General features: G+C 38.8%; 1 protein-coding gene across 1 annotated transcript in view; it reads left to right on the plus strand.

Moving 5' to 3' along the window:
• Positions 1-15,220, plus strand: part of LOC135477237 (unconventional myosin-XVIIIa-like) — an 85,494-nt gene that overhangs the window by 23,317 nt on the left and 46,957 nt on the right. Inside the window, 3 exon segments of the mRNA XM_064757409.1 lie at positions 12,680-12,880; positions 13,881-14,057; positions 14,752-14,962. Coding sequence (XP_064613479.1) covers positions 12,680-12,880; positions 13,881-14,057; positions 14,752-14,962 — 589 coding nt within the window.

Genomic DNA, 15,220 nt, shown 5'->3' on the forward strand with positions numbered 1-15,220 from the left:
ACCAACGAACTAATCTCCTTGCAATACTAAATTGTTGAAAAAAAACCCAACTTATTATGACATTGAAAGTGATCAACGGTAAAACACACATCACTTTATGAGTATGCAGAACGTATGAAAAACTACATCAAATTATCAAGGTTTTACTGTAAGGGTTTGATGGCCAGAAGAGATGGCTAAACCTTATGTCGAGGGAATTCTACGCACATACATCAGACGTTCAATTACTTGTCTGTCTTCTTGGCTTGTGCCTCACTGTTCATAAAAAAAAAAGAATGGTACACAGGATTGCACCATGGCAACAGATTCATGCTCTATGGGGCTCCCTGACTTAGTCAATGTGGGGTGCTTTTTTTTGGGTGGGGGGAACGCGGATTGTTTGATCACTACAGACACCATGGCTCATGCAGACTTGTGGTTTAGTAATTGACGTCTACTGTTGTGTGCATCAGCTATGTGTAAAACAGACCAGCTGGATAACTGATGTAGTCTTTATATTATTGAAGAATGTGGAGAAGAATCCAGCTGCTCTGAGATATGTTAACACAACCTGAAATCCTTACATTACACATGGACATTGACGTCAGTTTGTAATGTCAGAATTCACAGCGGAGACTTGTAACCATGTGTATTTTTTGGGGGTGCCATGACGGTGTCAGCATTGGAGCACATGTCAAATGGTTTACCTGATGAATTATAGCAAGAGTGTTTAATACTGCAATGTACAATATAAAAATATGTAATAACGTTTTATTGCTTTTGGCCGTTAACTTGGATGGACCTCACATTTCTATGTATACACATGGGAAAAAAAGTGAAATTGATTATATTCCTGTAGTTATGAAGTTTGCTGGAGTTTTTTTACAGAATACATTACGTACAAGTGACAGTCACATTTACCGTCATTGTCTGTATTTATCAGTATTCCCTGAACAATGGTAACACTATAAAGTGAAAGGATCAATTTTTAGGGCTTTCTGTGGAATTGTATGTCAGCTTTTGTACAAAAAATGTGTTTCTTTTAGTTTTGACTCAAATTACTGCTGCCATTGGTTACAGTACAAGAAGGCTCAAATCAATATACCTCTGCACATACATGCAATTCATACAGTATCTTATTCCGATATACTGTATGTCAGGAATATACATTGTATATTGTGAAGAAAGCGTGTAATACATTCAGGCTTACGGTGTTTCCTTGAGCACAGTATCTTATAATACTGGCCGCTGTTATGTAAGTGAAATGTTCTTGAGTGTTGTGTAGAACATAAATCAAATAAATAAAATAAATAAGGCCTCATTTTCTTCTGAGAGAGAATGAATGAATGATTATGGTTTACAGTTCACAGTTTTCCAGCCATTTCGTGGCAAACCTTTTGAGAGAGTGATAACGCTGTATTTTGAGAGTAAATACCTGTGCATCCAGCTGCTGTCAATACTTTGAGCATACCAGTGTACATGTTTACATGGCATACCAGTGTACATGTCTATATGGCATACCAGTGTACATGTTTACATGGCATACCAGTGTACATGTCTACATGACATACCAGTGTACATGTCTACATGGCATACCAGTGTACATGTTTACATGGCATACCAGTGTACATGATTACATGGCATACCAGTGTACATGTTTACATGGCATACCAGTGTACATGATTACATGGCATACCAGTGTACATGTTTACATGGCATACCAGTGTACATGTCTACATGAGATACCAGTGTACATGTCTACATGACATACCAGTGTACATGTTTACATGGCATACCAGTGTACATGTCTACATGACATACCGGTGTACATGTTTACATGGCATACCAGTGTACATGTTTACATGGCATACCAGTGTACATGATTACATGGCATACCAGTGTACATGTCTACATGGCATACCAGTGTACATGTCTACATGACATACCAGTGTACATGTTTACATGGCATACCAGTGTACATGTTTACATGGCATACCAGTGTACATGTCTACATGGCATACCAGTGTACATGTTTACATGGCATACCAGTGTACATGTCTACATGACATACCAGTGTACATGTCTACATGGCATACCAGTGTACATGTTTACATGGCATACCAGTGTACATGTCTACATGAGATACCAGTGTACATGTCTACATGGCATACCAGTGTACATGTTTACATGGCATACCAGTGTACATGTTTACATGGTTGACGACATACATGTATTCGCCTGTTGCAGATATAAGAACATGGATGTGTTGATTGCAAACACTAAAAGTAATGTACCTAAATTACCTCAAACTTCGTCCACAAAAGTGCATTTTTAGAGGCAAATAATTGTCATAAAATACTATGTTGAAACTGAAACTTGCAATTTCCAGTAGAATATCATCCCATGGTACAAACAAACCTCATAACACCTTTCTACAATCAATAAATAGCACTCTCAGGAATCAGGAAATATGGGCAAGCTAAGTCCTGGACAGAATTTCTGGCCATTTACGGAATATTTATGTATATATTAAGTTTTTCATTTTAGATAAGCTGAAGACTTTCTGGTGCTTACCCATAAACGTTGTTCATAAAATCAACCCAGGAAGTGCAATGAGCTTTCTTTCCTTCTCTTTGGTAAACAGGTACTTCCTTTTAATTCCCCCTGCTGAAGACCACAAGATTTATTGGGCTAATAAACTTGATTTACTGCTAACAAATGGTTCTTAAGACCAACCCTGTTTCCACTGGACAACTGGCTTGTTGACTAATCTAGACTTGACTTGAGATAGTGGCCAGTGGCCTGTTTTCATAGACTTCAGAAGCTTTCCAAATAAAACTGTAGATAAATATACCACCAGTAAAAAGGGGGTTTGATTCTCAAACACTCAAGAGAGAGTTCACAATACGGGTAACAACCAGGTAGCACCCACCCATTGATACCCTCAACGACTTTCTGAGGTCAGTGTTTTGGGTTTATACTTCAGCCACTGTTAAAACATGTTTTATTTTTAGCTGAAGTCTGAGCCTCTAATGACAGTTTTCCATTTCTCATTTGGCTGTATCATGTAAAAGACTTCCCCTAATGGGCTTAAGCACTTTGCTTGATAATTTTGACAGCTGTGACTTAGCCCTGCAGGGGTTTTATTGCATTTTGACAACTAAATAATAGTTTCTATCTGAAGGATAGATTATGATAGTTTTAAAAATTTTAACCATGGGTACATGAAATACATTTATTAAACTTATTTATGACTGTCCAGTAAAATGTAGACCATATTCAGTTGAGTGTGTTACTGTTGAATAAGTTAAGCTTGTATATATATATATGCACATATGTATGTATATATATATATATATATATATATATATATATATATATATATATATATTCATATAGGTACGTTCATCTACTGCTACTTCTACATGTATGAGTGGAGTGCACCCCCCTCTCTGTAGCCTCAGTGTACTGATCATGAATGGGGGTTTTCTGAAGATGCTTGTCTTAAGTTGATGGGTTAGCTAGGTCTGGTGTAGTGGACGGGCCTTAGACTTTGGGTACACAGCACTGATCCGTGGACAGCCCGTGGATTTAGGGTTAAGGGCAGGTAACAAGGCATCGTTGCCTGGCGTGTCCAGATATATTGATAAGGTGTTTTGTTGTGTACAACATACAACTGTATGTGTACATATAGAGGGCACTTGTCTGGGACAACAAGTTAGGAACTTGTGTTAGAATTCATCTAGTGTGGTTGTTAAGTCTTATCAGGTTTGGAGCAGGTATAGAGGAGGCGGCGGCCAGGTAATTTACTGTCACAACTGTCAGATGTGTCCTGAAAATGTCACCAAAGACGTTGGGATAAGCATCTACACTGGAATACGGGTAGCTGAGAAAATGTAGCAGGACATGACAACACCTGGTTAAGCACCTGAAGTTTGGGAGAGATTACATGTACCTGTCAGCTGTGATGACTGTCATTACCTGGTGAATTACAGAATAGTTGTTACCGCAGAGCGAAATGTGACTTGGATACAGAAGTCTTGGGGATGTGAACCGGAGTGCTCCCATTGTGGCTGCTCTAATGAAGTTCTTCAAGAGATTTGTCAAAGTGTGATTCTTGTGTCCGTGGAATCGTGGAACACCTCCGAGTATTGTTGGATGTTTTGGAATCAGAAAGGAGGATCTGTCTGATATATGTTAAAGATTTTACTGGCTTTTATTTCTACTAGGTGTAACCTACATGTACAAGTACCTGTCAGACTTGACACTGATGCTCCCTGATTTTCACCCCTGAGGCTTTGAAACCTGCCCGTTTAGGATGATAATGTACATGTACATCAGTAAAAAAAGAGATTTTTTTATATCTGCACAAAATACATGTCAACCAAAAATGTATTTTGCTTGATGTGTTAAAAGAGTTTCATCCCAAAAGGAAATAATATCTTAAATATTGACAAGTGTGAAGAATTTTGTATAATATCGTGAGAGCATGGCAGCGGCTACTGTCAGTCCCAAACAAGTGACAAACATGAGGTCAAAGGTCAAACCAAAGCCTCTTGGAATACCAAAGAGGAAATCCTGGGTAAGTTTGTCATGTATGGTATCACCAATGAGGTGCAGGCCTTCCTATCTTGATGTGTAAACATTTATAGCGATTGACAATTGCTGCCAAAGTACATGTACATGTATATATAAGTATTTTCCAAATATATATATATATATGTATATATTTATATGCCTTCTCAACTTTCTACATTCTGTTATATTCCAGAAATATAACAGAATGTAGAAAGTTGAGAAGGCGTTTTATTATTTTTTTCGTATGTAAATTCTCCTCACCAAAGGGTCTTTCTCTGTTTCTTCAAATATATTTATATATATATATATACATATACATGACATGTGCCGTTGAAATTTCATTGATGTATGTAGGTTATAGGAAGATTCCTCTTGAGTAACTGACTAGAGTTGCATAACAACTACACTAAATTGAAAGTGAAACTAAATGCACAGTTGCAGTCCACCATATTGCATGTGTTTTTAATTTGTGAATTATTCAGTATGAGCGTTACACACTTCGGGTGTGCTTCAGCGTTTGAAATTTGAGCTATGACAGACTCTTATGTTTCCAGTATAAATACAGCATGAAGGTTAAAATCTTTGAGTAAAGTCCTGCGTATTTATTTCCTTACCTGGAGCCGTCAACAGCTTTTAGACTAATTAGCAACAGGTCAGCAGACGAGCGCACAACCCACAAGTTTTGAGCCGGCTGTCCAGAGTGTTCGTGTAATTGAGAAATAGTTGGGGATTTGCGCTCATACATTTATGGCCAGGGGAGAAAGTTTACTTTGGAATTGTCAGAGGATAACGCTAAGATGCTGACAGAGCAACCACGAGTTTCCATGGAAACCCGCCAAAACAGATTGGCAATTTTTGTTGAGGTCTTGGAGGATTTGGTGTATCCATGTTAATGTACCTGTAATCAGCTGATGTAAGTTTGTTGGGGAGCAGGTGAAAAATATCAGGATAAATGGCCTTTGGAATGAGGATATTCAGGTTTTTGTCTCTGCTCTTGAAATGTATCCACAGGATTCTTGTGTTGATTTACAGCTTTGTTTTTGCTCGTAGAGACAAGGATTGGGTCATTATAAAGTTAAAATATATGCATGCATGTGAAATAGTTCTGTCAAAATGTACATTTATCCTCAGGAAAAGAAATAAGGTGGGGGAATTTTTTTTTTTTTTTCAAACAGTTGTCTGGCTATTTGTCACCTTTAAAAAATTCACGGCCACATTTTGCTGCAGAATTTTAGCTAGTTTTGTTGAGACAATGTTTTTGCATGTACATCTACATGTACATGTAACTGTCATGTGCAAAACAGATGGGGTTTTATACATTCTGCTAGAAGGTCCCTCCAGATGATAACCTGACAAACATCCCACACTTGGGCCTCAGCTGTACCCCCTCCCCAGCAGCATCCCTGCCCCTCCCCAGCTGTACCTGTCTGTCTGAGGTCAGTCTGCTAACCTGCCCTGACAGCTTGCCCTCAGGCTGTACACCCCACTATTCTGGGTGCTCAGTTATCAAGATCTACAGCTGTGCAGGAGGAATGAGGTCATGGGCGAGGGGGTTTCCACATTTTGACCATATGCATACCTATATATACATGTATATACCCCTTTCTTTGGCTTTCTGGTACAACCACATAATTTTAATATATGTACATATAACCATGCTTGACACTTCATACATGTACATGTAGCCGTGCTTGACTCTTCATACATGTACATGTTACCATACTTTATACTTCATACATGTACATGTTACTATGCTTGACACATACATGTACATGTTACCATGCTTGACACTTCATACATGTACATGTAGCTGTGCTTGACACTTCATACATGTACATGTTACCATACTTGATACTTCATACATGTACATGTTACTATGCTTGACACATACATGTACATGTTACCATGCTTGACACTTCATACATGTACATGTTATCATGTTTGACACTTCATACAGCAGTATTATTAGGGTTGTGTACAGCAGTGTTATCAGGGTTGTGTACAGTAGTGTTATCAGGGTTGTGTACAGCAGTGTTATCAGTGTTGTGTACAGCAGTGTTATCAGGGTTGTGTGCAGCAGTGTTATCAAGGTTGTGTACAGCAATGTTATCAGGGTTGTGTACAGTGGTGTTATCAGGGTTGTGTACAGTAGTGTTATCAGGGTAGTGTACAGCAGTGTTATCAGGGAAGTGTACAGCAGTGTTATCAGGGAAGTGTACAGGAGTGTTATCAGATTTGTGTACTGCAGTGTTATCAGGGTTGTGTACAGCAGTGTTATCAGGGATGTGTACAGCAGTGTTATCAGGGAAGTGTACAGCAGTGTTATCAGGGTTGTGTACAGCAGTGTTATCAGGGTTGTGTACAGCAGTGTTATCAGGGTTGTGTACAGCAGTGTTATCAATGTTATCAGGGTTGTGTACAGTAGTGTTATCAGGGTTGTGTACAGGAGTGTTGTCAGGGTTGTGTACCGCATTGTTATGAGGGTTGTGTACAGGAGCCTGTTTGTATACTTACTTCAGAAAAACGAACTGGTATACATGTACCGGGTAGGTCAAAGGAATCTTTAGATTTATGAATTTTGAGAAGTAAACATCAGTAATTTTTCTTAAACATATTCAGTTGATTTCATACTTGTGTCCTTTCTGAGGACACCAAAAGGGACACTCAAAAAGGACACCATAAGGCCCTATATGTACATGTAAATCAAGTACTGTTTGTCCAGTTTAAGTTTGTTCCAAAAGACCAGTTTTTGCACGTATCATTTTTGGGAAGGGCAGTTTGGGAGGCCTTGGTGCTCCTATTTCAGCAGTGTGACGAATGTCATTTTTAACTTTCCTGAACAACTCCACAGGTGAAGCTGTGCGTGTTTGTATTTTAGACGGCTCCTATTGTCTACGACTATGTAAGGCATTCAGAGGGATTAGGCTTGCATGAATCTAACATCTCAGGTCATAACTCATGTGCTGCTATGGGTAGGGGACCACCTGCAAATGACACAATGATCATAGAATGTTCAGTGAACAAGGAACAGGTTTTTCAGTTAAGTTTCTTTCTCTTTAAATGTTGCATAGGGGGTAATTTGCTTTTGTCAAAAGAAAAAAAAGGAGGTCCTTTATTTCATTTAGTTCTTTCACGAGTACATGTTACTGGCTACTTTTCCAGGATATAAGTTTGGTACTGAAAACATAGTGAAAATCTTAGCTGTAATATCTAAGATGATGCTGCATTTGTTGAGTTCACCAGATTCTGACGTCCACAAAATGTAGTGTTAACCATTTTAGACTAGCTGGTCAATACAACGTAATAATGTGTGTAAATCCACAACATTAAAAACCTGAAAACACCTGAAGAAACATGACAGTACTGTCATGGCACACAAGTAAGCTTGTTAAGTGTATTCAGCTAACTGTTGGCACTAAGGCAATCAAGGTATGATGATGAGTGTGGAGACGTGGTGAGTCGATCAAGGTGTTGTGATGAGTGTGGAGAAGTGATGATTCAATCAAGGTCTGGTGATGAGTGTGGAGAAGTGGCGAGTCGATCAAGGTGTGGTAATGAGTGTGGAGAAGTTGCGAGTCGATCAAGGTATGGTGATGAGTGTGGAGAAGTGATGAGTCGATCAAGGTGTGGTGATGAGTGCGGAGAATAGAGGAGTCGATCAAGGTGTGGTGATGAGTGTGGAGAAGTGTTGAGTCAATCAAGGTATGGTAATGACTGTGGAGAATTGAAGAGTCGATCAAGGTGTGGTGATGAGTGTGGTGACGTGGCGAGTTGATCAAGGTGTGGTGATGAGTGTGGAGAGTGGATCAGGGCATGGTGATGAGTGGTGGAGAAGTGGTGAGTCGGTGCCTGGTTAGACTTATGTGTTTTCTTGGGTTGGGCCTATACAGTGCACATCTATGTACAAGTTGAGGTTTAGAGTTTCATTTCATTGTACGCGTAGTTTCTTGTGCTCAAGGTTAGAGGTAAACTACATGTACATTTTTCCTAATGGCTGGGTTACATATTTGTTCTCATAAATCCATAAAAAGAAAACGGACTTGTTTAAATTGCTTACATAGTTGGCAAACCACAGTTTTCTACTGCTTCATTGACTGTCATAGCTTTTAGAACTGTATACTTAGGAAATACCAGTACATGTACCTGTTTCTTTGTGATAATTTTTTTCACTTCTCCTGTTTTAGTGCATGCATTTGTCAGATGTACAGATAAGATCTTGTAATAACTACATGTACCTTTTTGCTCGCATTTACATTCTCAGATATTTTGAGATGGCCCCTTGTGTACAATAGGTAATACTATCTGCCTGTGACAATAAAAGAAATGGGTCAGTAATGACTACAGGTAACAATGTACGGGGAACAGGTATTTGCCCCCACAATTGAGCCAATTGCCTTAGGGGTATCAGATCACTGCGGTACATTCTAAACAATTCGGGGTGTAACATATCACGAGTAAGGAGCGATAGGCTCTCGGAAGTGCAGATCTTCACCTGTCAGGCTGTAAGCTGGCTTTGAACGTGGGTAATTAAGGGATTAACTGTTCCACACTGGGGTACATTTTCACACCTGTGATATCGCACAGTTGTAAAATTCACGTGTTTTATTATGACCTCTATTATGTCGTATAAGTGAAATATGCTTGAGTATGGTGTAAAACGCCAATCAGATAAATAAACTGCCTGTACAAGACTGTATAAACATAAGCAAAGTTAAAGAATTTGAAGTGACTTTCGTGAAAACTCACCTTAAATGTGGTTTCTTATAAGTTTTCATCAATGACAACTTGGATTAATAATGACATGTAAAGGCCCATAAAATGTGGGCTATGTGTCAGCAGGCTATTAAACTTACATGTAATGTCAGTTTTAGAGCAGAAAAGGTAAACTTTTAGAGGATATACGGTATTTTCTGTCTGTTGGGCCATTTCATTTATGGATTAGCTAAGTCTGAACAAGTGTGCAGTCATCAAGTCTGGTAGGAATTTGGGAGGATACATGTCAGTATTGGTGTGTAATTTATCCCTGTCTAGTCTCTAATCAGCTTCGTACGTGGTCAGCCAGCTGCCTTAGGTATTAACCCAGAGATATTGATATAATATACCTGTACATGAACACAAGTGTGATTTAATACATTTGTCAGTGTATGTATGCCCCCCAGCAGAGTCATGTACATGTTACCTTGTGGGGTTTTAAATTAATTAGTATCTTTGGAGAGATAAGATAAAAAAAAATTAATTTGCTGAGAATTAATAAGTTTGAAGGTTATGTCAAGGTCATCAGATGCTGTTTCTCTCATGTTCATTGTATATGTGTAAGTTCTCATATGAAAGGAAGAATTCACCTTTCGAAACATTGAAATGTGTGTCAGGTTTTCTTCCAACATGCACATATAATATGCAACTGATAAAATTGTTTTAATTTAAGAATCCTGATTATCAGAACTAGGAGATTTGATTCACTCCCCCAAAATTTTTAAAAGTGCAATTCTTGGTGTTTTTCCACTAAATCCCCTTGCCTGAAGAAATTAAAAAAAAAAAAAATCTGTGATAGTGAATATACGAACATTTAAGATCAACTTGTTTCATTCTTATTTGGAGGGCACAAATGACTTACAGTTTTGTCTGAATCCTACGATATTACTGGCTCTGATGTCATGCCTGGTTAATTCAGCAGTCCCAAACTTGCAAATGAACAATCAGCAAAATAGTCATGTATTTGACATGGATATCAGGCCTAGAGCTTGTACGTGTAGTTGGAATTGCATATTCATGTACAGTATCTGTTTCTGTCATCAACCTTGCCAGCTTCAGGTCACCAAGGTCAATGTCTTGACCCCCCAGCGGTCAGAGGTTAATGAGGTCAAGGGGTAGCAAGGTCACTTCGTGTTTGTGACAAAACCTGCCTAGGGTGACCTTTTGGGCTGTTGATCAGCGCTTCGCCTGAGGAGAACATTGTCAGCATGGCATAGGTCTTAGCACTGTCAGGTCTGACCCTACCCCAACAGATTGTTACATAGAGCTGTCGGGGGAATTTGTACATGTACCTAAACTTGAGACGGGGCGTGTGAAGTGACATTGTCACCCAGAAATTGGTGCTTGCATTCTTACTTTAAGTCTCTTACTTTACAGTAGACGTATGTTTACATTCGCTTTCTAAATAACTGTACGTGTAGGCATGGTGATCTTGTGCGATGCAGAAATATGTATTAAAGCATGAATGTGCAGCTGTTTTTCATGCTAAATCTTAGACATGTGCATGTACACCTGTACTAATTACTTGGGGGTAGGAGTCTTAAGGTTACTTCAGTTGGTCAGCAGTTGAACTACACGTATACAGGTGCAGTATCTTTATAACAAGATGGGGTCTCCGTGGCTCAGTTGGTTACCGCGCTAACGCAGCGTAATGACCCAGGAGTCTCTCACCAATGCGGTCTCTGTGAGTTCAAGTCCAGCTCATGCTGGCTTCCTCTCCAGTCGTATGTGGGAAGGTCTGTCAGCAACCTGTGGATGGTCGTGGGTTTCTCCCGGGCTTTGCCTGGTTTCCACCCACCATAATGCTGGCCGCCGTCGTATAAGTGAAATATTCTTGAGTACGGCGTAAAACACCAATCAAATAAAGAAATAAATAAATAAATAATTATAATGAGATAAACCCTGAGAGCTCGCTTCTTTTCGCTTAACTACGTGTAGATACATGTAGTTCTTCATGTAATCGTGCATGGAAATATTTTGTTTACTTTACCGATAAGACTAGAATTCCAACTTGCTTGTGCATGGTACATACATGTAGTTCATACAGTGTAATCCAAAATGGTTACTACTGTACCTCGTGCATTCTTTGAGCCTTTGTCAAATATCATTGTTGTTCTAACGTAAAACCTCGCCTGACAGAGGGGAAGGGTTGTTGTGAAGAACATGTCAAGAGATTGCCGTGAAGGTTTCATTGTTTGAATTGTCATGCTGGTCCCATGATAAATGATCCATTGAGGAGATCATTCTTTCTGCGAGTTGTTCGATCACGCTCAGTCTGTGGTCAGATCATGTGGCCTGGTTGCCTGAAGGCTTCACGCGTCAATGGTCACAGCTACACAGGTTGTGTACTTTTCCGTTACGAAAATCGTTTTCTTCCTGTCCCCATGTTGCATGTAACAAGTACAGTTAAAATATATATATATATATATATATATATATATATAAGGACTTTATACACTCTATACATGTATATAGGATGTATATGTATATATATGTATATGTAAATTTGTCTCAAGCATTTGAGTAAAATTAAATGATCGTTTCATGCACATAACCATGTGGTTGATTTCTACGGCCTCACAAATTGCACATTGTGCAAATTTTCATAACAATGCACTGTATAAAGAAAACTGACTCAGTGACATTGACTTTCGGGTTTGTCAGATTCTCATTTCTATATGTATGAATCATGAAATCATTCAATTAATTAATAAATCTTTCTTGTAGGCTTATGATAGGTACCTAGTACAAAATTAAAAACAACCGTGGCAGCCTGTAGTGTAGTAGTTGGTACGACATTTATACTGGCTGTATGTTGGATTGACTGGGGCCTGTTTCACAAGGCACGTTTATCTCTGATTGATTGATTATAGCTTTAGTAATGCTTCTCTGCAATATTCCAGCCGTGTCGTTGTGAGAACGTGTTTAAAACGGCTGGCAGTGAAGGGTTTTTGATATGATAATGAGAACATTCAAAATAAAAACAAAAATAGATAGACATGTATAAAACCAGTTAAGGAGAGCCAAGCCTTGGTTAAGGCTAGAAAAATGAAGCATACTTCTGTAAAAATCATACACTGTATGTACATGTACATGTACAAAATATGTATTTGTGTACAAAACATGTAACGTGGGTATTTGTGTACAAAACATGTACTGTGGGTATTTGTGTACAAAGCCTATATATATTTGTATATATGACATGATTTTCTGAAGTGGCTACTTTTACATGCTTTTGTGTCCTTGGTTCACAATTGTTGATGTATCATTTTGAACCCTTAGTAAACAGAACAGTTAATATTGATATGGTGTAATAATGGGGGTTCAGTCAACGGATCACTCAATATCTACCTGTACCATATGTCCACAGGCTAAGAGTGAAGATGAAGTGTTATCTGAGAAGGCATGGCTGGATGCTGAACAGGTGTGGCTGGTTCATAAAGGTGGGTTTGCCGGGGCTCGTCTCCTCAAATCTAACACCAGCATGTCACCCATCCCCGAGGGGCGCGTCAAAATCAAGCTGGAGCAAAATGGTGAAGTCCTCGAAGTCGATGAAGATGACATCGAAAAGGTAAGCAGTATGGTTGAGAGAGAACTGTAAGGTTTAGCAGTGCAGGGAATTTGTAGATTTCCCCCACCCTCACTGCTGGTGATCCCTGGGGATAATAAGTTGTTGATATGTCTCTGGGGGTGGCTGTTTGTGCGGTAATAATAATTATAACTTGTCTTCCACAGGTGTGGTGTGAGTATACATGTATATCTGTATGTCACATATGGGAAAGTGCGTCAGTAACTTGCTCAAGTTGGGTGGTTTACCCAAGGCACTCTAGTTTCCTCCAGCCGTATTATAAATGGACTGCCATTGTACAGTTGATATTCTTGACTATGGGAGAAACAAATAAATGTGTAAAATATGGTACATGTAGAATTTATTTATGTAAAAAGTGCATCTTTCATCATGATGGTTTATTTCCTACTGCCTCAATTAACTGTCATTGAAAAAATATAAAGGCACAAATATTTGATTATCAGTCTCTGTATATTATCAACGGCTGTGATATTCATACCAGTATTTTTAAACAATATGTAATGTTATGGGAGTCAGTGATCAAATTATCCACCAGTTTTGGAGTTGTAAAGTTATATACTAAGAATTCAGATTACATTTAACTTGATGAGTCTTGGCTTTTGCCTGTGAAGTACATACACTTGTAAATCCTGATGTTTCAATATCATCTACTCCAGATAAATCCAGATAAATCCAGATCTGAATCTCAGTGGTCCCTGCTCTTTCATGTTTTAGGTCATCAGTAGAGGTTTTTTTTTCTAGTGATTTTAAGTTACCAGTAAATAACCACTGTACATTTACAATTGCTTATGTCAATAACTGTTGTTTTTATCGATGCATTTTTTTCTTTCCGTCTTTGATTTCTCATCCATGTTAATAACTACAATTCTCTGAGTTGAGCCATATGGATTGAACAGCTTGAATGATCTGATAATGTTCACTAACAAAAGAAGCAGAAAACTCACTGATGATGTTGTTGTTGTTGTTGTTGTTGCTGCTGCAGGCAAACCCACCTCAGTTTGACAAGTCAGAGGACCTGGCCGCCCTGAGGTACCTGAATGAGTCCAGCGTCCTGCACACCCTCCGTCAGCGCTTTGGTACCTCTCTCATCCACACTTACGCCGGCACATCCTTACTGGTCATCAACCCCACCAACCCACTGTCCATCTACTCAGAAAAGGTCGGTATTAGTTCATATTACAAGGCCAGATATAAGGCCACATTTATACCCTTTTGGAGCAGCCTTAATTGCAGTATACCCTAAAAAAAAGCCCATCATGGGGAGGACAAAATTTGGAGGTCTGCCCTTTGAGGCCATAGGCTTGAAGACAGCTCTAAATGTTCTTTAGAAAACTAGATCTTTGGCATGTTAATTCAGTGATGCAGCACTATATTGGAACAGTGTCCTAGCCATTGAAGTGTCTATTTCATGTAACAATGTGTTCTAAGTGTTTCACAAATTGTACTGGGTGTATATGTATACATATATACATATATATATATATATATATATATATATATATATGTATGTATGTATGTATGTATATATAAGGAATGTTCAGGTTGTGTTTTGTCAACTGTTCACGTTGTGGGTGTCACCCCAAATAAGTCATCTCTAGGGTTGGAACTACAGATGCAAAACAGGGTCTCGTTGAGTTTACGCTTGTTGTAGTATTACGTGGGGATGACATTACTTCAGTTTGTGCAGCATTTTTTTCCCACTATGTGTATAGATCGTTATACCTAGCCTTTAAAAGACTCCCTTCATCTTTATGTTTGACCACTTTTGTACATGTATAAATTATTGAGAAAAGGAAAACAGCTAATGATGTGATTAAATATTACCAGTAAAAACCTCTTTTTCAATGGAACAGGTCATTCAGATGTTCAAGGGTTGTAAGCAGGAGGACCTTCCACCTCATGTGTATGCCTCAGCTCAGATTGCATATAGAGAGATGCTGAGCTCGCGACGGGACCAGTCCATTGTCCTTATGGGGAGGAGTGGTAGTGGCAAGACCACCAACCTCAAACATGTGCTGAATTACCTGACAGTGGCAGCAGGGACTGTCGGAAATGTCTTCACAGGTAGATCACAAAATGTTCAGTTTCATATTAATTGCATGAATAAAAATAGCACATATGTATGTGTTGGAAAGTAGACTGATTATCTGTCACACTAATATTCATGGTTTTCTAACCAGTAAACACAATCAAGCATTTGAAATCTCGCTATCATATAATATAAAATCGCTAAGGGCACTGGGATGGCCAAGTGATTAAAACTCCAGCTTAACATTAGTTCAGCAAACCTCATGCTACTGTACATCTAGTGTAAGAGAAGAG

This window comes from Liolophura sinensis, chromosome 10, assembly GCF_032854445.1.
Source record: "Liolophura sinensis isolate JHLJ2023 chromosome 10, CUHK_Ljap_v2, whole genome shotgun sequence".
Classification (NCBI taxonomy): Eukaryota; Metazoa; Mollusca; class Polyplacophora; order Chitonida; family Chitonidae; genus Liolophura; species Liolophura sinensis.